At 39.7% G+C, this 21,537-nt stretch overlaps 4 protein-coding genes and 1 long non-coding RNA gene across 11 annotated transcripts; 2 read left to right on the top strand and 3 right to left on the bottom strand.

Moving 5' to 3' along the window:
• Positions 1 to 830: 830 nt before the first annotated feature.
• Positions 831 to 4,753, top strand: rtet (major facilitator superfamily domain-containing protein rtet). The gene is made up of 7 exons (XM_012367583.2): positions 831 to 1,531; positions 1,858 to 2,120; positions 2,212 to 2,503; positions 2,663 to 2,883; positions 2,974 to 3,064; positions 3,192 to 3,329; positions 3,413 to 4,753. The coding sequence occupies exons 1-7, from the start codon at positions 1,312 to 1,314 to the stop codon at positions 3,505 to 3,507; spliced, it is 1,320 nt and encodes a 439-aa protein (XP_012223006.1). The 5' UTR covers positions 831 to 1,311; the 3' UTR covers positions 3,508 to 4,753.
• On the bottom strand, positions 3,098 to 4,202 carry LOC136999721 (uncharacterized). Its single transcript, XR_010890045.1, has 2 exons — positions 4,081 to 4,202; positions 3,098 to 3,735 (listed from the first exon to the last, which is right to left on the bottom strand). It is a non-coding gene; the product is annotated as an uncharacterized lncRNA (long non-coding RNA).
• Stat92E (Signal transducer and transcription activator Stat92E) lies at positions 4,612 to 14,371 on the top strand. 7 transcript variants are annotated; one of them, XM_012367576.2, is made up of 10 exons: positions 4,612 to 4,752; positions 5,830 to 5,981; positions 6,081 to 6,237; positions 6,364 to 6,725; positions 6,808 to 6,954; positions 7,047 to 7,518; positions 7,611 to 8,286; positions 8,375 to 8,557; positions 8,633 to 8,867; positions 11,160 to 14,371. In XM_012367576.2, the coding sequence occupies exons 2-10, from the start codon at positions 5,851 to 5,853 to the stop codon at positions 11,341 to 11,343; spliced, it is 2,547 nt and encodes an 848-aa protein (XP_012222999.1). In that variant the 5' UTR covers positions 4,612 to 4,752; positions 5,830 to 5,850; the 3' UTR covers positions 11,344 to 14,371. The 7 variants fall into 7 exon arrangements, with proteins under 7 accessions (XP_012222999.1, XP_012223002.1, XP_012223003.1 ...); XM_012367579.2 differs by having other exon boundaries at positions 8,387 to 8,557; XM_012367580.2 differs by having other exon boundaries at positions 6,823 to 6,954.
• LOC105672612 (stabilizer of axonemal microtubules 2-like) lies at positions 13,990 to 18,089 on the bottom strand. Its single transcript, XM_012367667.2, has 6 exons — positions 17,287 to 18,089; positions 16,855 to 17,132; positions 16,148 to 16,468; positions 15,612 to 15,861; positions 15,244 to 15,515; positions 13,990 to 15,056 (listed from the first exon to the last, which is right to left on the bottom strand). Exons 1-6 carry the CDS (start codon positions 17,356 to 17,358, stop codon positions 14,807 to 14,809), a joined length of 1,443 nt encoding a protein of 480 aa, XP_012223090.1. The 5' UTR covers positions 17,359 to 18,089; the 3' UTR covers positions 13,990 to 14,806.
• Positions 18,090 to 18,236: 147 nt separating this feature from the next.
• On the bottom strand, positions 18,237 to 21,151 carry Pi4KIIalpha (phosphatidylinositol 4-kinase II alpha). Its single transcript, XM_012367666.2, has 6 exons — positions 20,405 to 21,151; positions 20,125 to 20,243; positions 19,503 to 19,995; positions 19,159 to 19,424; positions 18,918 to 19,057; positions 18,237 to 18,641 (listed from the first exon to the last, which is right to left on the bottom strand). The coding sequence occupies exons 1-6, from the start codon at positions 20,772 to 20,774 to the stop codon at positions 18,548 to 18,550; spliced, it is 1,482 nt and encodes a 493-aa protein (XP_012223089.1). The 5' UTR covers positions 20,775 to 21,151; the 3' UTR covers positions 18,237 to 18,547.
• Between the last annotated feature and the right edge of the window lie 386 nt (positions 21,152 to 21,537).

The raw sequence follows: 21,537 nt of genomic DNA on the forward strand, positions 1-21,537 counted from the left end.
TTTTTCTCGTCTCTAAAAAGGACCACATTCTACACGCGCGCGTCCGATCGATCACGCGGATCGTTTCTCACGCTTTGATTTTTGTCCCTTCCGTCGTACTGCGTAACTCGTATTTTCACGGCACAGGGAGACAGAATCTCATAGGCAAGAGGAGAAACGTGCTTGCATTATAGTTCGACAGAGAGAGGAGAGAAAAAATAGCGCCGGGAGTATTGAGTTGCAGCGTATTTAGGAGCGATCGTTCGCGCGACCAAGCGATGTTACAGTTCGGGACGGGTTTGAAAAGATCTTTGTTCGCGTTGAGCGAGGAAGTGGGTCTGTTATATGCACGCACACGGGTACGCGTGCGAGCGAGAGAACGCGCGCGAACGCCCGAGAATGCACGTGTGAGAGCTGTGCCGTGCGCCGGCCGCTGTTGCTGCTGCCGGAAGTCAGAGCGTGCATAATGCTCCTGGGTGCGCCCGTTCGCTCGCTCGCCGGCTATTTTTCGCTTCACTGGCAAATAAAAACAATGTAATGATAATACCGGAGTGCTGCGCTGCTCCGCGCGAAGACCACCGCTTTTCCGCGGATTCGCATCAATGCTTCCTGGCATCACTCATCGTGTCCTTGCAAATCAACGAAAATCTGAGATAGATTTTAATGTTGGATACATCCGGCTGGATGTGCTGATGGCGTGTATATGCTCCGTTTGCAATTTCGACAAGGCGGTTCTCGCACATGTAAATATTGTAGAGTTTTCTTTTACCGACAGGAAACTTCAGTCGGATACATAGAATTCGATTTATCTATTGATGTTAAACGTATTGAAATTTTTTACTTTACCTACTGTCGTATCTAGAGCGCTCTACAATGCATGGATGACACTACTGACCGCATTACGTCGAGGCATGTGCGGGATGTAAAGGAATGTGGCAGACGGTTGTGCCTTTCACTTCGGGACATGTATCTTTTTCGGCGATCTTGTACCGCAATGACAGGACCGCTAGACGCACCGTCGTTATTGTATCCCGAGGCCATAAGGACCACGTTTGAAATCACGCGACAATTTCTACATTAATGATGTAGCCTGATAAAAGTGCCAATTAAATTTGCAAGGATACCTGTTATTTTGCAAATTGTAGAGTTATCTGCTTCCTGAAACCTAGAAACATCCGATAATTTGTGTGAGTTTATCGTCGATCGAGGAATCAGCTCCTGTGCAGAAATGAACAATTTCCAAACAGAGAAGATTACAGAAATTTATATAATTTTTATATAAATAAATAAAATATACTACGTGAATCTGGAGCAAACACTCTATTGGGAAAGATGAATGAAACCAAAGACAACACTGTGCGAGTGGTATTTATATCCTTGCTGCTGGATCTTCTATCATTTACAATGATATTGCCACTGCTGCCTGCTCTGTTGGATCACTACAAAGAGATAGAAAACGGTCATGGATTGTATTCCTCTATTTTCAGCTATGTAAAGAGTATACAAGTGTTTTTTGACGCGCCAGATAAAGTCAGTACAGTTCTTTACGGAGGTTGGTGACTTATACTTTTACAAATTTATTCAGATTTCTAAATAGAAGCAATTACAAACATTCAGACTCTATTCAGAACTGAGATCTTTGAACTGCATATCTGTCCAACAGTAAAAATTTTCAAACATTAATGCCCATTTCCACCAATGTAGATAAACTTTAATCTCGGTTCAACTTACTCTTCATCTTTTTCTAGTTCTAAGAATTAGAAAAAGGTGAAGAGTAAGTTGAACCGAGATTAAAGTTAATCTACGTTGGTGGAACTGGGTATAAATGACACATAAAGAATAGCAATAATCTAAATCCATTTTATTTTACTTTTTTAGGTTTTCTAGGCTCTATGTATTCTTTCTTACAATTTCTGGGATCACCAATTATAGGAGCATTATCTGACATTTATGGAAGGAAGCCGTTAATGCTTTTGTGCTTAATAGGCATTTCACTATCTCATCTTCTATGGGCATTCTCAACAAATTTTGCTATTTTTGTACTGGCGAGATTCGTTGGTGGTATTAGTAAAGGAAATGTCAGTCTATCAATGGCTATTATCAGCGATGTCACTTCTCCAAAAACAAGAGGAAAGGCAATGGTAAAATAAAAATGAGATGAATCGGTATTCGTATGCATAAGTAAAGATTAAATATAAACTGAATTTTTTATCAAACCTTATTTTTTTCCAGGCTCTCGTCGGAATAGCTTTCTCTATAGGTTTTGTAATAGGACCAATGATAGGGGCATTTTTCGCATGGATCTCGAGTGGTAATAGAGAAGGCACGTGGTATGTGATACCGGCTCTGTTTGCGCTCTTCCTTGCTTTATGTGACTTATTTTTTGTTGCTTGCTACCTGAAGGAAAGTCTGCCATTAAAACATAGAGCGACTACTCTAGCCAAAGGATTATCAGGGGCAATTTCATACATTAATCCCGCTGATCTTTTCCAATTTAATGGCGTGTCCGACTTGAATCAGCAAGGTATTTATTTCCAACATAAAATGTTGAAAGCAATTTATTTTTATTATTATTGCCAACAATTTTATAACGTATTATTTATAAACTGAAGTATTCTGATTATAATGTCAGTTCATAAATAGCATAGAACTTAATTTTAATAATAAAACTCTACTTTTCCAGATCAGCAAGATTTGAAGACGCTGGGCCGAACATATTTTATATATTTATTTATCTACAGCGGCCTAGAATTTACTTTGACATTTTTGACTCATCACACATTCAGATTCACAAGTATGCAACAGGGTTGGATGTTCCTTGGCATTGGGCTGATCATGGCAATTTTGCAGGGTGGTTGGGTGCGACACATTCCACCAAATCGTACAAAAGCCATCAGCGAGCTGGTGAGAAACTTAATCCACACGAATTTTTCTTCAAATTTTTTATTATTAAATAATACTCTTTTACGTGATATTTGTTTTATATTATTCTAGGGTTTGTGGCTAGTAATTCCTGCATTTATATGTATCGGTGTCGCTACCGATGTGTCACTCTTGTGTGTAGGAATTTTTCTTTTCGCAGTTTGTGAGCATTATGTTTATTTATTTATTATCGATGTAAATTGATCAATTAAAATGTATTATTTCGATACAATGTAATATAGCAGACAATATGTTGCCGTAACAATTATTCCAAACTTTATTCATTGCAGCCACCGCTATGGTTGTTACTTGTATGATGACTCTAGTGACTCGTATTGGACCAGAACATCAAAAAGGCGTGATCACCGGCACATTTCGTTCTCTCGGTGCCTTGGCTCGCGCTTGCGGACCTATCGTCGCGTCTACAGGTAATCAAAACGTTATTAAATCTCGCGAAAATGCTCCTACTTTATTGATCTCGTTTCCTTGAACGAGCACGTTTCTATTTCAGCATTTTGGTGTATCGGAAGTGCCTCGACATATCTAATTGGGGCTCTACTTCTCACACTACCGCCACTCATTTTGCACGGCATGCGTGCTTTATAATGTTTGACATAGTCAAATGTTATCTCGCATAATCTGTCCTTTTATCTTCACAAATTCGCTTTACAGATATTTTTATATCTTTATTATATCAATGCTCTTCCTACTGTGGTTTTTGAAGATATATTTATATACGTTACATTCTATATCTTATGATATTAAGAAAGTGATAATTATTGAACAATTAATGCAAATTTACTTACACATATTTAACGAACAAAGTATACATTTCTAAAGAAAAAAATATATATTTATACACATTATATAAGTATAAAATTTTATTCGAAAGTGTAAAAAGTTAAAATTATATTTTAATACTTTAAAATAAATTTTATACATTTTATAAAAACAAGCTGATATACGTTATGTCTAGAATTATATTCTAGTTATTTCACTCTCAATACGTTTATTCTTTTTATTATACTTTCTACACTTTCTTTCTCCGAAGTTTAAAGACCGGGCTGGACGAATTTGCATAATCGCATAAATATATGCGCAGAGAAACTGAATCATGGGAATCGTATCGGAATCGTGATTTATCGATAAATAGTGTGTCAACAGGTCTGTTTATCTTACCTATCTTCAATTATTTATACGTTCCTCCGTGCGCGTGCTAATAATTCGTTCATTTCAGTTTATTCGCAGAAGAGCGTGAAAAAGAGAGACAGCTAGCTAAGAAGAAGAACACATCCGTCGGTGGGTAGCAGATTATCGATAAATCACGACGGCGCGATTCTGCGGCTCTGCGCAGGTCTCCCACGATCACGTGACCGTCTCACCCCCTCAGTCGTTTCCCCCACCGGCGCCATTTACGGTAGCAAATTCCGGGAATTACCGTCCGCGTCGTCAGTTCACTCAGTCGTCGCCACTTCATCGCTCGCCTGGTGCTTGCGAGGAAGAACGCGGATTGGAGCGGAAGCCGGGAGCGAAGCGGGAGTAGAGGAGGGTTTTTTTAGTAGAAGGGACACACGGAACACGGACGGCGTTATTGATGGAAGCGCGACCACTCGCAATAGTTACCACGCTCCATGATTATTGCGCGGTTAATCGTGCTATAGCTTAGGCGCGTGTTACCGAAGGTCACCGCGATCCGCAGGTACGACGACGAGACAAGAGGAGGAGGCGACGGCGGCGGCGACGGTGGAGGAGGAGGAGGTGAGACGACGGCGATTGCGCGCCGTGTTGCGTCGCAACATCGTCTCCGTCGGGGGCGGACTCCGAGGGACCGTATAGCAGCTTGAGCAGCAGGTGAGCGCCGCCGAATTCCGAAATAGTCGTCAGTAGTCATGCCGCAACGTTTACTCGCTCTGCCACCTTTTCCCCCCCTCGCCCCCCCCCTTGTCCACTCAGCCCCTTCCTACGGTCCCTCTCCGGTGCCTTCCACTGCGCACTTATCTCTACCAGTGCGACCGCCGCGATATGCCTTTTTCTGCGGACGGTGATTTTTCTGTCGCACGCCGATGCGACATCGTCATCGCTCAGCCGTTCGGCAAACGTGCACTCCCGCGTGCTTCGCGCCGATCTCGGGAGAACCGCGCGCGCGTCAGCACATCGAGCTTTCCGCGTATCCTTGTCGACTATTCATCCGTTCTGAATCTTGCAGCAGGTATCTGTCGCGATAACGCGCCGAACGTGCCGCTACTCCGGCGAAATTCTCGGTGTGTTTGCGCCGCAACGTGTTATCGTCGATGATAAAACGCGTTTCGTAAGATTGCTCGCAATTTTTCTTTTTTTTTTTTTCAATCTATTTACACCAAGTTCGGAATTTTTGAACAGCACGGGGATTTAATTTTGTTAATTTAAGTAAAAGCGTATTTGTCAAAGGGTGCTTCTGAAATGTTTCAAGTTTTACAATACTTGAAAGTTCCAGTCTGATAATGTCAGATGTTCAGCATGCTTGGCAACATATTTGAATGCTGGAATTTTTCTATTACCAATGTACAACATTTGTAACATGGAGGAACACTTCATGAATCTATGCTTGTATGACATTTCAATTTTTCTCTCAGGATGATTCATCTGATAGTGCTTACTCAAACGTTTTAAGAGCATCCTGTATTAGGAGCATATTGTATCAATTATGAAATAAAAAGAGATTTTCTTTAGAAATAAAAGATTTGATCAATAAATAATGTAACAAAATGTGTGATTTCCAGCAAGAAACACAAGTTGACTTGTGGTTTTTGTACTCTGATTTTATATTCAAGATGTCTTAAATACAGACTTCAATACACGCTATATAAATTCATAATGTCGTGAAATATTTCTCATTCAACAATTACAAATCCATGTAGTATTTTTGAAAGGACATTTTGTTTATGCCAGGAAATAAAGCTGTTGTAAAACATGGCTCTGTGGGCGAAATCGCAGTTGTTGCCACCGGAACAACTGCAAGAGGTGCGTTCCACATATGGAGATTACTTCCCGATTGAAGTGAGACACTTTTTATCAGCATGGATAGAGGATAAAGTGATGAGGTAAATACGGCAGACAAAGTCCAGAAATTTTTGAATTTAATGAAAAAAAGCGCTATGTATCTTGGAGGATATAATCGTCACAATACATCGATATTTTAGGGCTGACATAGAACCGGATAATCCACAAAGTGAGCAATACATAGCCGGTCTTATCGCTGCTCTGATACAAGAATTAGAATTAAAAGCGGAGTCTATAGATTCGCAAGACCTGTTCATAACGAAAATGAAGTTGATGGATGCTGCTAAGATGTTTCGTGTAAGTTATATACGGTTTTTCTTTCACTCACTCTCCCGCGTTGAATCTTGTAATTCAACTGAATCAAAATTATGATGGGGATAATTGGACTGGTAATAATAACTCACGTTTCTTATTTTATTGCAGCACAAGTATAGCCAAAATCCAATAATGTTATTTAAGATACTTAGGCATTGCCTAAGTGTAGAGATGAAATTGGTGGCGCAGGCGGAAAATTTAGGAGGCGCTTTAATGAATATAGCTAACGACAGATTCAATATAATGATGGGCGATTCGGTCACGGAAATAAGTCAGCAGCTGGAGATTTTACGGCGCAAGACGTATGAGAGCGGAGAGGACTTGCGAATAATGGAGCAGGAGCAGGAAGGTTTTGCCATCACCTATCACGAGTGTACAAAGCTGAAAGTACAGATGCAACACGCCCAAACGCACCCGCAGAATCAACACAATCTCAACAACTTGGACTCGGCGAAGAAGGACATTAAAAGGTACATAATACAACACAATTTGCGATTTAACGCGATAATCTATGGCATATTATTCAAAACCAATAATATACATATGATTTAGCGATTCTTTATATAGGCAAGAGCAAGTTCTGCAGCACAAACTTGCTGGCTTAGTAAGGTCGCGTCTAAATCTAGCTGATAAATTGAAGGACACCATTGAGAGATTGGGTACTTTACAATCCAGAGTTCTCGATGACGAACTTATCAGGTAAATGAAAAACGAAAGACATATGTATTGTTGAAATGATAAGATACAGACATTATCTTAATTGTTAATTATCATCATGTTTGGATCTATAGATGGAAGAGGGATCAGCAGCTAGCGGGCAACGGTGCGCCTTTCAACAGTAATCTGGACTCCATTCAAGAATGGTGCGAGAGCCTCGCCGAGATAATCTGGCTGACACGGCAGCAGATCAAAGAGGCAGAACGCTTGAAGCAGAAGCTTCCACTTCCCGAATCGACGATGTATCAAGACATTTATCCAAACTTGAATTCTCAAATCACACAACTGTTAAGTTCTCTGGTTACAAGCACATTCATCATCGAGAAGCAGCCGCCGCAAGTCATGAAGACCAACACTCGTTTCACGAGCACGGTGCGCCTGCTCGTCGGCGGCAAATTGAACGTGCACATGTCCCCGCCGCAGGTAAAAGTGAGTATAATCAGCGAGGGCCAAGCGAACGCCTTGCTGAAGAGCGACAAAATGGCGAAGAACGGCGAGGCGAGCGGCGAGATTTTGAATAACACCGGCACGATGGAATATCATCAGGTTCGCATTAATATTTGTGTAAAGGCTGTGTGTACGTCACTTTTTAATATAAATTCGAAAGTATCTTCACGCTCGGGTAACGCTGTTTGCAGGCGACGAGACAACTTTCAGTGAGCTTCCGCAACATGCAACTGAAAAAGATTAAGCGGGCGGAGAAGAAGGGCACGGAATCTGTGATGGATGAGAAATTCTCGTTGCTGTTCCAATCACAGTTCAGCGTCGGCGGCGGCGAGCTGGTGTTCCAGGTATGGACTCTGAGCTTGCCTGTGGTCGTGATCGTGCATGGAAATCAAGAACCACACGCGTGGGCCACGGTGACCTGGGACAACGCGTTTGCCGAGCCCGGCAGAGTGCCGTTTGCAGTCCCGGACAAGGTGTCGTGGCGTCAAGTGGCAGAGGCTCTGAATGTCAAATTCCGCTCGGCGACCGGACGCTCCCTGACCGAGGATAATCTGCGGTTTCTCGCGGAGAAGGCATTTCGCAGCAACGCCAATGCTGCCGTTCACGATTATTCGAATCTGATGTTGACTTGGGCGCAGTTCTGCAAGGAACCGTTGCCCGAGAGAAATTTCACCTTCTGGGAATGGTTTTACGCCGTTATGAAGCTAACCAGAGAGCATTTGAGAGGTCCGTGGATTGACGGATGTATTTTGGGCTTCATCCGGAAGAAGCAAGCCGAGGAGATGTTGCTGAGCTGCGCAACCGGCACGTTTCTCATGCGATTCTCCGACTCTGAGCTCGGCGGCATCACCATTGCATTTGTCGGAGGTAAAATATCGAAACGAACACCAGTAACATTTAGATCATTCTTTCTCGGATACGCGTTATTTAATTGCCTACATTCCTAATTACATAGATTCCTGCTTAGTGCCCACAGAAAAACCAACCGATAAGATCTTCATGCTGCAGCCGTTTACGAGCAAGGACTTCAATATTCGTAACTTAGCCGATCGTCTTTACGACCTGCAACAGCTATTGTACCTGTATCCTGATCAGCCTAAAGATAACGCCTTTGCCAAATATTATACGCCATTCAACGGTGAGCATCACTTGCCTGAGCCATCGTGCTATATCGCGTCTAATCAATCGATGATAATTCATTCAATTTCCGCAGAGAATCAATCTACATCGACAAACGGATACGTGAAACCAGTGTTGGTGACGACCGTGCCAGGCTGGCCGGGCGGTTGTCTCGGTGGTCAAACACCGTCCCATTCGTCCGTCGTGGGCGTAGGTAGCAACGGTCAGGGCGGACAGGGCGGAAGTTATCCCGCGACACCGCAAACTATGTTTCAAGCGCATAGCCCGGATCCGTCTGTGACGCGGGACACGCCATCCGTAGCATCAAGGTCAGTTTCTTGGATGTAATACTCTATCGACAATCGTAACTCGAATTTTCTACTAAATCAACTACGCTAAATATTTAGTTAACGATTTCGTCTTTAATCGTTAACCTCGTTTAACTTTGTTATCTCTGAGAATGAAATGAATCTCGGATTATATATACGGGATGTTCGATAAAAATCAAAGGACACGTTAAGAGATGAATCCTTTTATGTGATGTAATTTTGGTGCAATTTTGTGTTTGTGGGGAAAATGATTTTCCCACGAATTTTGCAATGATAAGAGAAAGGAAATTCTATATTTTTTACGGGAAACTGGTTTCTCATAAAATTGTAACTCGACATTCGTCAGGCATCTGTACGTGTGTATATCGAACATCGTATTTTGTGAATAATAATTTAGGATTTGTAAAAGGTTGCGACAATTTGAAACTTTTAAACTGTCGTTCTAAACGCGCCAGTGTAATTAAGAACCCATTGAAAGATGTCTTTAAGTCTGTCCTAATTAATAACAACAACATAATTTTTTCTCTTTTTTTTTTAAGCATCCAGAGCTAAGCTTCTTTCTTATCGCAGATAATTGTCAGTATTCTTTTCTTTTTTTTTTTTTTGTAGACGCGTCTTTTGACTAAGAGTTTTGTAGGGAAATTATATTAATATACTGTATGCGCAATCGTGCCTTTTGTAAACATTTTTACAATACACTTAGTTTTATACTTAACTACGCAAGTATAGAAAATTAAAGTGTGCATTGTGCTGTATACGAGTAAGTCACGCATTATTCAATCTGTTGTGAAACAGATGATACTGTACATTGGACGATACTGGGTTATCTGGATTACATTTATATCTAAACGACGAAAGTGTGGCATGAATAGGCGAATAATTGTTACTCTGAAATTGTTATTCTGAAAAATGTTCAAAATGTATATGTATATATTCTAATCTTTACAATGTCGATTATTCAATGACTCAAAATTGTTATTTAATATATTTCTTTTTTTTTTTTACGTTTTTTCAATTACATTGTTATTGCATCTTGTAATAACGTATATTTATTCTCCCAGTATTTCCGTCCAACAATCGCAGTAATTGAATCAGCTATTTGTATGCTTAGTATTGAAGGGCATTGTTACTGAATATTAACTTATCGATGATGCTGGATTAGTGTTTTGATCCTAAGAGAGCAGTCTAAGAAAGTGCATCATATACAATATTGCGAATAAGTGCCTTTATATACACTTATACACACATTTATATACAGTACTTCAGCTTTACATATTGTTAATATATCTATATAAGTTAATGTAGAATTGGTATTGTGTAAAAATTTTTTTGATCTCTGTTTTCTGCTATAATTTTTTATTATTTACTTTTTGACATATATATTAAACGGAAAATTGCGTGAAAATTTATTAAAAGAAAAATTAAAATGAAACTTACTAGTAAATTCATAAATAAGTGAATGGATACTTTATTTATATTAACTTTTATTACGAAAGCATTTCTATCTTAACTAATTTCGTACAGTAGTATCTGAATTGTGGACCAGTGATAATCATCGACGATAAAATAATGTACAATTAATTTTTCGACTGCCAAATATTTTCTACGATCTATTTTTTTCTAACGACTTATCCATACCTTTGATATTGCTTTTGTATTGCGAATTACGTATTCTAGCCCGTAGTAATATGCGTATTTATATATATAAGCGTAAACATTTGCGTGTAAAGAAACACACATACACGCACGCACGCACATTTACGAATAACTTGGACAAACGAATGTGTTAGTAAAATAATTACGTTCGTAAAGTAAAAGAGGCAGAGGCCCGGAGCAAGCCGGTACAACCACAACTATTCGATACTACTCTGCAAAACGCAGCTCCAATCACTCGCAGCTGGCAATTGAGTAACATTGTGATCCACAAATTGCCGTTTCCTTGCCCGTGCGATATCGCGAGTCGAAAGGTAATAATAATAATAATAAAAAAAAAGAAACCCATTTACGACCTCACTGTTCTGGAAAACGACAAGGGACCGATCTGCAAAAATTGGTTTCGACGAAGATCTTGTGGTTGTCATTTATGCCCCCACCTTTGCCGTGTTGTACCGGCTATTCCGGCTATAATCGGTCTCACCTTCAAAAAAACGCAGTACACACTTTAAAGTCAAGACTGAAATTACTTAGACTTAAAGAGAAAAGAAAAAAAGAAAGGAAATGAGGGAGATTGAAGCCTGCAACGATTTGCCCGAACATTGCCAGTGATTGGGGTTGTGTTTTGATCTGTGGTAGTTATGCTCCGGGTCTCGGCCAGTCGGGTATGGGACGACCAAGCGCGGACATGGAGTACGTCACGGTGGATTCACAGCTTTTGGGTCACAGCGAGTTGATGGACGAAAATCTCAACTTGGACCACTTGAACGGCTTCGGCTTCTCGGACTTTATGCAGTCGTACACCACCAGCAAGCCGCAATAGGTACGCAAATGCCGATCGGGGTGTTAGCTGTTTGTCATGAATGAGATATGACGATACTGATAGTCACTGTCGCGAGCCTGAAACGGCTCAACCCTTCTTCGATCTCTTTTTCATTTTCCATCAGAGCACGCGAAGCAATATGTTATCTACCGGGGAAGGGATATTAATCCTTAGAGGACGGACGCGGATCTCTTTAGGACCTGGCGGTTTTTAGTATCTTAACTCTTCTACTATTAGCCCGTGTGTGTATAAAGGATCGATAAAGATATTCTATATTCTTGTTGTCCATATATAGAGCGCCGTGTATATTTTAAATGTGAACATTGAACGAGCTTAGATATTCTAAAGGTCTTCGATAGGAATAATGAAACGTTTCTTTATTTCTGTAACAACACCGGTGAATTTTTCATTAACGATCTTTTCGCCTTGGAATAACAACGGAGAAGTTAATACGTGACCGTAATATTGTTAAAAAATATGAAATCGACGTAGAGCCTTAAAATCAATTTTCCGTCCGGATTGTTGAAAAAAATAAAAATCTTTATAAAATACGGAGATGGTATAAAAATATGAACAAAAATATTATTTTTACGTCAAAGGAAAAATATTTTTCGCGAAAGATGGTAAAATATTTTTTTATCACATAAATAGCTAAGTAAAGATACAGGAGTATTTTTTATTTGATACTCTTCAAAATGAAATATTGATCCATGTCAGTAAAGCCGAGAAATCGACTTCCCGTCCTCTAAAGATTTCTGCGTTCCGCAATATTTATCCAAAATTAGATTAATATATACCTGTTGAAACAAATGTTGATTGTATCGTCTTTGAATTTCAGAAAGATGACAGATTACATATTTTAAAAATTGATTTATTCACACTTGCAGATTTGATGTCAGTTACGCGCTACAAAAATATAAACAAATACATAGAAATTATATATATATATATATAGTAGAAAAACATATATATATATGTATATATGTATATATGTATATATATATATGAAAACATATATATATAGTAGAGAAATAAACAGAAATTAATTGTTGTTTGTTTATAAGATATTTGGTTATAAAGATTTGATATAAATTTTTTTCCTATTGAATCAAATGTGCTGTATATCACTTTTCCTCTCTTTCATTCGTGATTATTTGTGTAGAGAAGTGCTAAGTGATTACGTAACTCTCTGCGTGTATGAATTTGTAGAATAAACAATAGTAGATACATACAAATGAGCAAGTGTGCAGTGATTTTATTTTCTGTGATTTTATAATGCATTTTGATGTTTTTTATCTGATTGCCTTTTTACAATTCAAAGACGATATATAATCGAGTTATAACCGCGTGTGCAATATGATCAAGTTTTTTTGCGAAAGTCTCTGCACGAATCATATTGGCGTGTGACTTACATATTTATTTCATTTGTTTACGAGTCTTTGTCGCAACCATCATTAACAAAAACAATTTTTTTCATGAACATGATCTTGTCAAGTGTAAAACGAGGGACATCGGTGTCCGAGATAATTTTAGGTTTCTATATCGTTAATGTCAATTTGTCTAGTAAGAAACCAAAAATTGCTTTCTTGTGAGCCTCCGTTGACAATTCTGTTCAAATTTTATCGAATCTTTGTTGCTTTTGAGTTTTCATATTTGACGATATTTAGCTTAAGTTCTTACATCGTATAAAAGAAACGGTACAAAGGTTTATATTATCTATCAATACATGCTACGAGGGCATGTGAATATAAAGATTTATATATTGCATGCCTAAATAGAAATACTATTAATATCTATACGTCGTGTTATACACATAGAGATTAATATAGTAATTATTTTTGTTAAACATTTAGATCGTTTTAGAGAGAATTTTAACGGATTACTATAAATGTTATTTTTTTCCCTATAGTAAGAATTCATGCCTACAATTTCACAATTATGAATTGGTTTCCAGTTGTGAATGAATACATAATTTAGTGCCTTACACAATCTTTTAAATCCTGAATTCTTATTCTTGAATTTTTTTTTCATGAAGGTAAAACGAGTAGATTTGTATATCGTTTCGCATATCTTTGAAGGATTACAAAAAAAAGTTGTTATAAACTTTATTATTTTAAATGTGTTTTAAGCATTAGACAACGACAGGCAAACACGTTAGAGCATTTTTAAAAAGAGATTTTAAAAGTACAATGTAACATATAAAAAAATAGACAATCATCTTCACGTTATGTTTACTTAATCAAATTGTTATTAAATGCGTTTCGACTTTTGGACTGAATTCGAACCACGTTTAATACGTAATTTAGTGCCTTACACAATGTTTTAAGTCCTGTATTCTTAAATCTTTTCATAAAGGTAAAATGAGTAGATACATACATATATGTTTTAACTAATTTTTAATTAATTTTTATTTCGTGATATTTTAGGGTAGTGGTATTCGAAGCTATGCATGTGTATTATTTTTATTAAAGGGGCGATTTCCTTACAAAGCAAAGATTCATACATTATTTAGATTGTTATTTAGCGAATACTTTTAGAGAACTAAGCGAAAATATGTAAAGCGTAAGAAGATCTAAGGAGGCACGTCATGCGTACATCGTAGATTTAAAAATAGTTACTACGGTGCTCCATTCCTTACCCTATATGTATCTTATACGTATATATATTATTAAAAAAAAGGAAAACTTTTGTTATCTATATAGAAGAAACAATTGTTATCTATATAAAACACATTTTTCGCACATAGTCCACACAACGCTGTCTGCCTTCGGCGCGTTGTCTTATTTTAACATGTAATCGTAAAAGTTGCTGCTTTGTACAAGTCTGCTTGCTTGTACAAGTATAAGAGAAGATAGACGTTATAATGATCGTCTACTGATCTTTTTATCAAAGATTAGAGTTTATTTTATTATTGAAAAGGATAATTAAGAATGATTATACTCGTATACAACATCGTATTTAGTGTAAGTGCTACGTAAATGTAACATTACATGCATGTTTACGCGCAATAAAGTACGTTGTAAATCAATACATTGGGTATTTTTACTTTGCTGCCCCTATATTTAGAATAAAATTCGCGCGGTTCGCCCGATATAATCTTCGTATTCGAAGTCTCGAGAGACAAAATATAATTTCGACATATTTTTATGTCGTGTTTACTCCGTTTTTCTTCCATTAACTCGTTAGGGAACATAATAAGTGTTTACCAATATAATTGGTGTAATTGTTTCCACTTGTTTTATTTATCGACAGAATTTTCCAAGAATGATTATATTTCTAAAAGATTTAAGAAGCAGCTACCGGAGAGAATTGAAAGAAAAATAATCTTTTACTAAAATAATTTTATTCTTAATAAAATCGATGTTCCAGAAATAGAACATTTTAATAAGTCAAAATAGCAGTATAATATGAAATTTGCAATTGAATTTCAGCGAATACCAAATGCCGTCTAATTCAGAAACGTTTAAGATGCCGCGTTTGCCGAAACGTCATTCCGCTCGTCGCTCGGGCAAGGACGCTCTGCGCACGACTCGTCCTCGACATAATGACCCGGCACAGGATAACTCATGTGATAGACCGTGTCGTCGGCCATCGGATGTTCTGGAGGCCGATACTTACCTTTCTTCGCCCACGGAAGTTCCTCCTTCGGGCTGGGTGTCCACGTTTGATACGACAATTTATTTATCGTTTCGGAGTCGATTTTAGCTTGCGGCCTGGACAAAACACAATAGACTGTAATTTATATACTGAAAGCCTAGACGCATCGTAAAAGTCGAGCGTCTAAGTAATCGTATCGTAAAATCATTTACAAGATTTATCGATTTATATCATTTTCTAGGCGCGTCGTAAACGGTCTTTCAGACTTTGTACCGTTTGACCTTAGATATAGCGCCTCCTCACCTGCAATATTGCATAACGGGCTTGTAACTACGAACAGGTTTTATCGCGCCGGGTTTTATGTAAGATAACCCGGTGGTCGTATCTCCCGCCAACGGCGCGTCGGCCGTGCGAATATTACCGCACGGGATGATAACAACCGGACGCGACGTCGACTTCGCTACGTATTCGCTGCGCGTCGTCGTTTCGGATTGCATTTTGCCGGTGCCCAGCATCCTGGCGCGCGGCGGCACAATCGGCTCTCGCCGCTCGGTCCAGACTTGTTGATAACTCAGCTGCAAGGTGATTCGCATAAATGATGCTCATCGCGAATGTAAATTGCGCTGGGATAAAAAACGTCGCGCGCGGTGGGAATAATCAGGAAGGGTCACCTTGTTCGTCGTGTCAGCGGACATCTTCGTATCGGGTATAGAAATACTGCCGCGAGGGACGAACGGTATCACGCGCTCCGCGTCACCCGGCAAGTAGCTCTCCTTGTAAATGGTTTTGTCCCTGAATTCCGCGCCGTAAGGAAGCACGTATGTCGCGGCAGGAAGGAAAGGTTTCTCCACGGAAACCGCATCGTTCTCCATGTAGCTCTCCGCGTAAGTGGTCTTACCGCACATCGCGGTGTCCGGTCGCCTTTAAGCATTTTTACACCGATATTTCTTTCAGAGTAGAAACAATTGTCGTGGAATATTTTTTCTTTAATTATATAAAAGATTTCTTCGATGCATTTCAATTATTCTACAAAGTCGGGATTGATATTTTATGGTAAATAAAAATACATAATAAATAAACTAACAATAAGTATATTAATATTCTTTTCACAATTGTGGAAAATAATTTTTACATTGTAGAATATTTTCTAGATTCGTGATCGCCGGTTGTATTATTAATTAATTCGCAGTACACGCGCAAAGCGTACTTGTATACCGGTTTCTGCGCCCATGGATAAAATTCCTTCTTATCAACGGCGAAGGGCTGATAACTCAGCTTTTGTGTCGTTTCCGAAGGGAGGGGTAGACTCGGTGGACGATACTTCGGTATCGGTTTGAAACTGATTGCAGGTTCAATAGGTCCCGGATGCATGTAAGATAGTCTCGCCATCGTTTTATCGTCCAACGGAGCCGCGCTCGTACGAATATTTCCGCAGGGTATAATTACTTCTGGCCTCTCAACGTGCTTCGCCACGTAATCGCGACGTACTGTTGTTACAGTCTCCATTGAACCTTGAACTGTCATCGGTCTGAAAGATAATAATCTCTTACATTAACTTATTGTTTCAGCGTGACTATTATCAGACATCAGAAGACTTCTTTTCATTTTGATCGACTCCGAGAAATAAAATTTCCGCTTACTTCAAGATAACTTGCTTGACCTGTTTTCAAACAGCTAAAGTTAAAAAAAAAAACAGAGAGAACTATTTTTCTTGATTTCCGTTCCGGAAGTTTGTTCTAGATTTCTCCTATCGCAATGTTCTAAATTATTTATCTTGTAACTCAAGAAGTTTTAAATAAATGATAAGTAAAAGCGTGGAAACTTTACTGAAGATAAAGGATAGCAAAATTATGCAATAAAATATATAGTAAATATTTTTCGCAAAAGTGTACAAATATCATCGCTTTCTCTTACCTACGTTTCGGTATAATCGGCGCCGCCTTGACGACCTGCCACACAGGTCTGTAGGATAATTTGTTCGTTGTTTCGTCGAAAAATTTGCCGGTGGTTTTCTGAAAACTATGGACGGGCCGAATCGGTTGCGCTCGCAAACAACGCGCCATTGCAGGGTCCACATTGAGATAGGACAAGTGATACGTTGTACTGGTATCCAGCAGCTTCGATGGAGCCTTGTACAATCGTTCTGGTGCGAAGGACTTTGCACGTGGCGGCTGCACATATCTCTTGGCATACTGCGCACGAATAAGTATTAATAATCGGAAATTATTATGATCGTATATCATATTTTATAATATACAATTATAAAATAGATTGGCTATTAATAATTATCATGAAATCATATTAAAAATAATTAGATCTGAAAAATATCGGCGAGATAAACATTACTCTTGTCCTGCACGGACATGATTTCTTAGATGGTAAGGCTTTCCTCTTCGAGCAAGGCTCAAAAACCTCCATATCGCAGCTTTACTTCCTTACTTATCGTATCACATATATCACATATACACGAGATTGTGCATCAATATTATTATTTCTGCTGTAAACGGTGTATCGTAATAAGTATCAAGACATTAAAAATAATAAAATCGTATCTGTTGCAGCCGATGTTTCATAACATTAAAAAAAAATCTGATAAAATACGTTTGACACAACATTGCCCAGAACTAACTTCGTGATATATTCGTCGGAAAATATATCGTCGAGATATGAGTTTGAACTTGAATATGATCGTACGACTCTATTTCTCACGATAAATGTGTGTATTACAAAGAGAAAAGGAGCAAAAATACAATTTCATAAAAATTGCACTAGAAACTCTATTTACGTCTAGTGCTTCCGTAGGAATTTCATTTGTACTTAATAATTAGCGTTGTTATAACTACGTAGAATTTTTCTGTTATCAATACATGCGTGATGTGTGTATCACAGGACCACACTTTAAAAAATTTTATACAGCATTTTTTTTTAAATGTCCACAATCGTCATCTTGTAGAATAACTGTCATCTTTTCGATTACGGAAATAGAAGAAAGAAAATATCGCACATTTGAATGTGAATATAGGATATTTATCTTTCGATCTGTTTGAGCGTTAAGATGACGTTATTCTTCAAGATATTGATCTAAGAACTCTTTCCGTCATTACTAATTGGCACAAACTACAATATGTGTACGTGTGTGATGTGTGTGTGTGTGTTTGTGTTTGTGTGTGTGGAAGACACAAAAGACGTATTTCGAGTGTGGAACTCGCGTCTGTGTCTTATTCATAGATTGTATATAATTTTATACGCCTCTTTTGCACTTCATTCGCATATCAAGCGCATTAAAAGAATCTCTGTTTTAACGTTATATATATATTTACTGTATACAATATAGTGTATGAATATTTTAATGTCCCAATTGAATTAAGAGAGAGAGAGATAGAGATTATAAATACAAGACAGCCTAAAAAGAACCAACCGTCTTCTCCTAATCAGTCCGCAGCCACGCGATAGAAATCAAACTTAAGGAAGAGAGGTAGAAATGTGTAGGGTAAACTTAAAAAAATAAGGTAATAACGTTATTCGTGGCGCGCAAGATAGTTCCATCGTGTAACTGACATCACTGACATGACACTGATTCACATGCACTCGCTTTCAAATCGCGTCTCTAACACCAGGAGAAGAACGGGCTCTTGTTCTGGAAGCGCTGGGTAAACGTGTCAGAAAACGAAAACAATCTGGGTGCGCCGTTTCCCTTGGCTCTGAAAATGCATTACGACATTAATAGACTTGTTTCTGTTGTTAACGATGATTAAAGCGCAATTACCACAATTAAAGCACTTGGGAGGCGTGGAAAATTAGTCTCAGAGCGGATAAGCTTTGAGAGATTTTAGAGATAATTACTTTCAATAATTAATACATGCTAAATGGGTGTTTTTTTTTTTTTAATTTTTCAAAAATTTTTATATCGCAGAAAAGCGCCTGATGTATTCGCGTGGTGATTCATCACCGTTATCATGTTGTGTAAAAATACGTACTTTTCCACAATTACAGCCGGCATTTGTACCAATTGTACAGGACTCTTGGCGTCTTTCAGAGCCTGTTGTAAGTTCAAAATCTGTCCGCGCATCACACTCATTTGCCTATCAAAGTGGTGCCGGTCGAAGCCCTTATCTTGCTGCAAAAGTAGATATGCAAATTATGTATCATATTACACGAGCAAGTAGAGAGATAACACGATATAACAATCGTTCTCTTCTAAGAATATGTGTAGCGTACCTTGAACAACTGATACAGATCGTCACAGAGATCCTGTACAAAGTTCTGGTCCGAAAGCTGCGGTAGGACCAATTCTCTCGTGATTTCGCTGAACGGCAGCTTCGCCTGGGTCAACCACGCCCAATGGTAAGGATACGCCCGCCAAGAATCCGGATGCTTAAAGGGGAAGGCCAAGCCGTTGTCTATCGCCGCGATTTTCACCTCGCCCTGCTCAGACCCGTTCTTGTTGACGCTGGCATCGTACTTGATCAGCCAGTTGTCGTTACCTGCAAGATTTTAAGGAATGAGAAACGAGGCAACCTGACATTATCACGGGCGCAGAGTCGCATTTATAATTTATTTACCCCTGTCCGTATTTCTGATGATATAATCCAGAATGACCAAACGTTCAAATTGTAGTTGAAACTCCCGACTCAGACGCGCCGGCATGGGCTCGCTCTCCCACCGCCTCAGCCAATAGTCGGCGTCCTTGTAACCGTCCACGAAGACTTGGAAAGAACCGATTTTCGGGGGCAGGCCGATGCGGTTGAAATGCGACCCCACCGTAGGAAACTGGTCCATGATCGCCTGCTTCATGCGCGCCTTCTGACGATCCAGACGCGGATAATTAAACACCTCACTCACAAGCTTCACCACTCTTGTATTCGGCACGATGCCCAGGCCTAGCTTGCGGTCGACCAAGCTGGCGCCCGCCTCGCTCAGGTATCCCTGATTCGGAATCAGACAGCTCCTGCCAAAGCAGCAGGGACAGCAGAGCTTGTGCATCCATTTCGTCCACTTTGGATTCAGCCTGCCATAGGGTTCCTCATCTTTCGGCTTGAATACACCTATTATTTTCTGGATGAAACAGCGTGACATTAGCGACACTTGCATACTACTGGTTTTCATGAATGCGAAACTATGAGAATTCAAAGAGTTCAGGAGAAATTTCTCCTTATTTTCGAAAAGTTTAATAGTACAGCTTACCCCGGCAGGATTTTTAACAAAATAACTCCCACTGGAACCTTGGTATATCCTTTCTGGGTAAACTCCATTGTCTATTGCACACTCAGCTTGCCATACCAGTTCCGAGAACTGTGGATCATCTATAACACAGATATATATATCAAATGACTAACTCTGCATATGAGATAGCACTATAACGATGATTCTTAGATCACTAGATCATGAATCACCAATGACACACGGCTATGAAAAGTGAAGGGACACTGTTGCACCGTTAGAACCAAGAGGAGACACAACAAACCTGGAAATCTGTTGAACGTGACGTCGAGCTCCAAGCGACCAAGGAGAGGCTGGCTCTCCCGGTCGATCCCGGAGGAATCTATGGCTAGGGTTTGGTCGTTGCTCAAACCGGGAATGAACTCGACGTCGGGCAGAAGATCCGCCGACGGCGGTGGCTGGTCGCACTGCGTTGACAAACGCTGATGGTTACTGCTGCTGACAGGTGCGATGGAAAGGTCAACCAGCGCATCGGTCTCTACCAAAGCGGCAGCGGCGGCGGTGGCGGCGACGGCGGTGGCAGCGACGGCGGTGGCGGCAGCGGGAGCGGTATTGTTCTGGCTTTGGTACTCTCGATAAGGCACGTGCAATTGCTGCTGTTCGGAGTCGCTCATCACAGACTAATCACGCTTCTTAAGCCGATCCGCCCCGCGATCAAAGCGGACCTCGCTTGACGATTTCAGCTGCTGAGGAATGATTTTCGACTTTGGTTCCGACCCTGAGAAAAAATCCTATCTACCTTGCAAGCATTCCCGCGAGTTCTCCTTCGCCTGTCAGCGACGTAGCGTATCCGACTTCGATTTTTCCGTGTCACAATATGTGTCAGCGTATGACGGACGCATTAACATCGTCGCGTGTGCGTCATTCGGATCACGCGTCTTGTGTAGCGTGGTATAGCTCAGCACACGCAGCCTGCGATCATCGGTGACAACGGTGACGGGGAAAGGAGTGCCTGTTGCGATCTAACCCGATTAACCAAAATGCGACCCGTCATCCCATCGGCGGACGCTATCAGCTGATAGGATTACCGCCATATTTGCACGACGCGTATGCACTTTTCTCTCTCTCTCTCTCTACCTCTTCTTCTTTCTTTCACGTCGTCTGGTGCGACTGCACTTCTGCATTCCTTACTCACTCATTACGTCATTACACGAAATTGCGATTGATCTTTCATGCGAATTCTTTAGTATTGCTAGAATAAAAAATTAATTTTTCAGTGAACGCGGATTGAAGATTGATTGACGTCATTTCATCGTTTTCGCCAATAAAAGATCAAAATTCATAGTAAAATATTAATTGATCCGAGATGGATCAAAATCCGTTCACTTGAAAACGCTAAGATTGAAGATTACATCATTAAGCTCTATAATTATTATC

Source organism: Linepithema humile, chromosome 4, assembly GCF_040581485.1.
Source record: "Linepithema humile isolate Giens D197 chromosome 4, Lhum_UNIL_v1.0, whole genome shotgun sequence".
NCBI lineage: Eukaryota > Metazoa > Arthropoda > Insecta > Hymenoptera > Formicidae > Linepithema > Linepithema humile.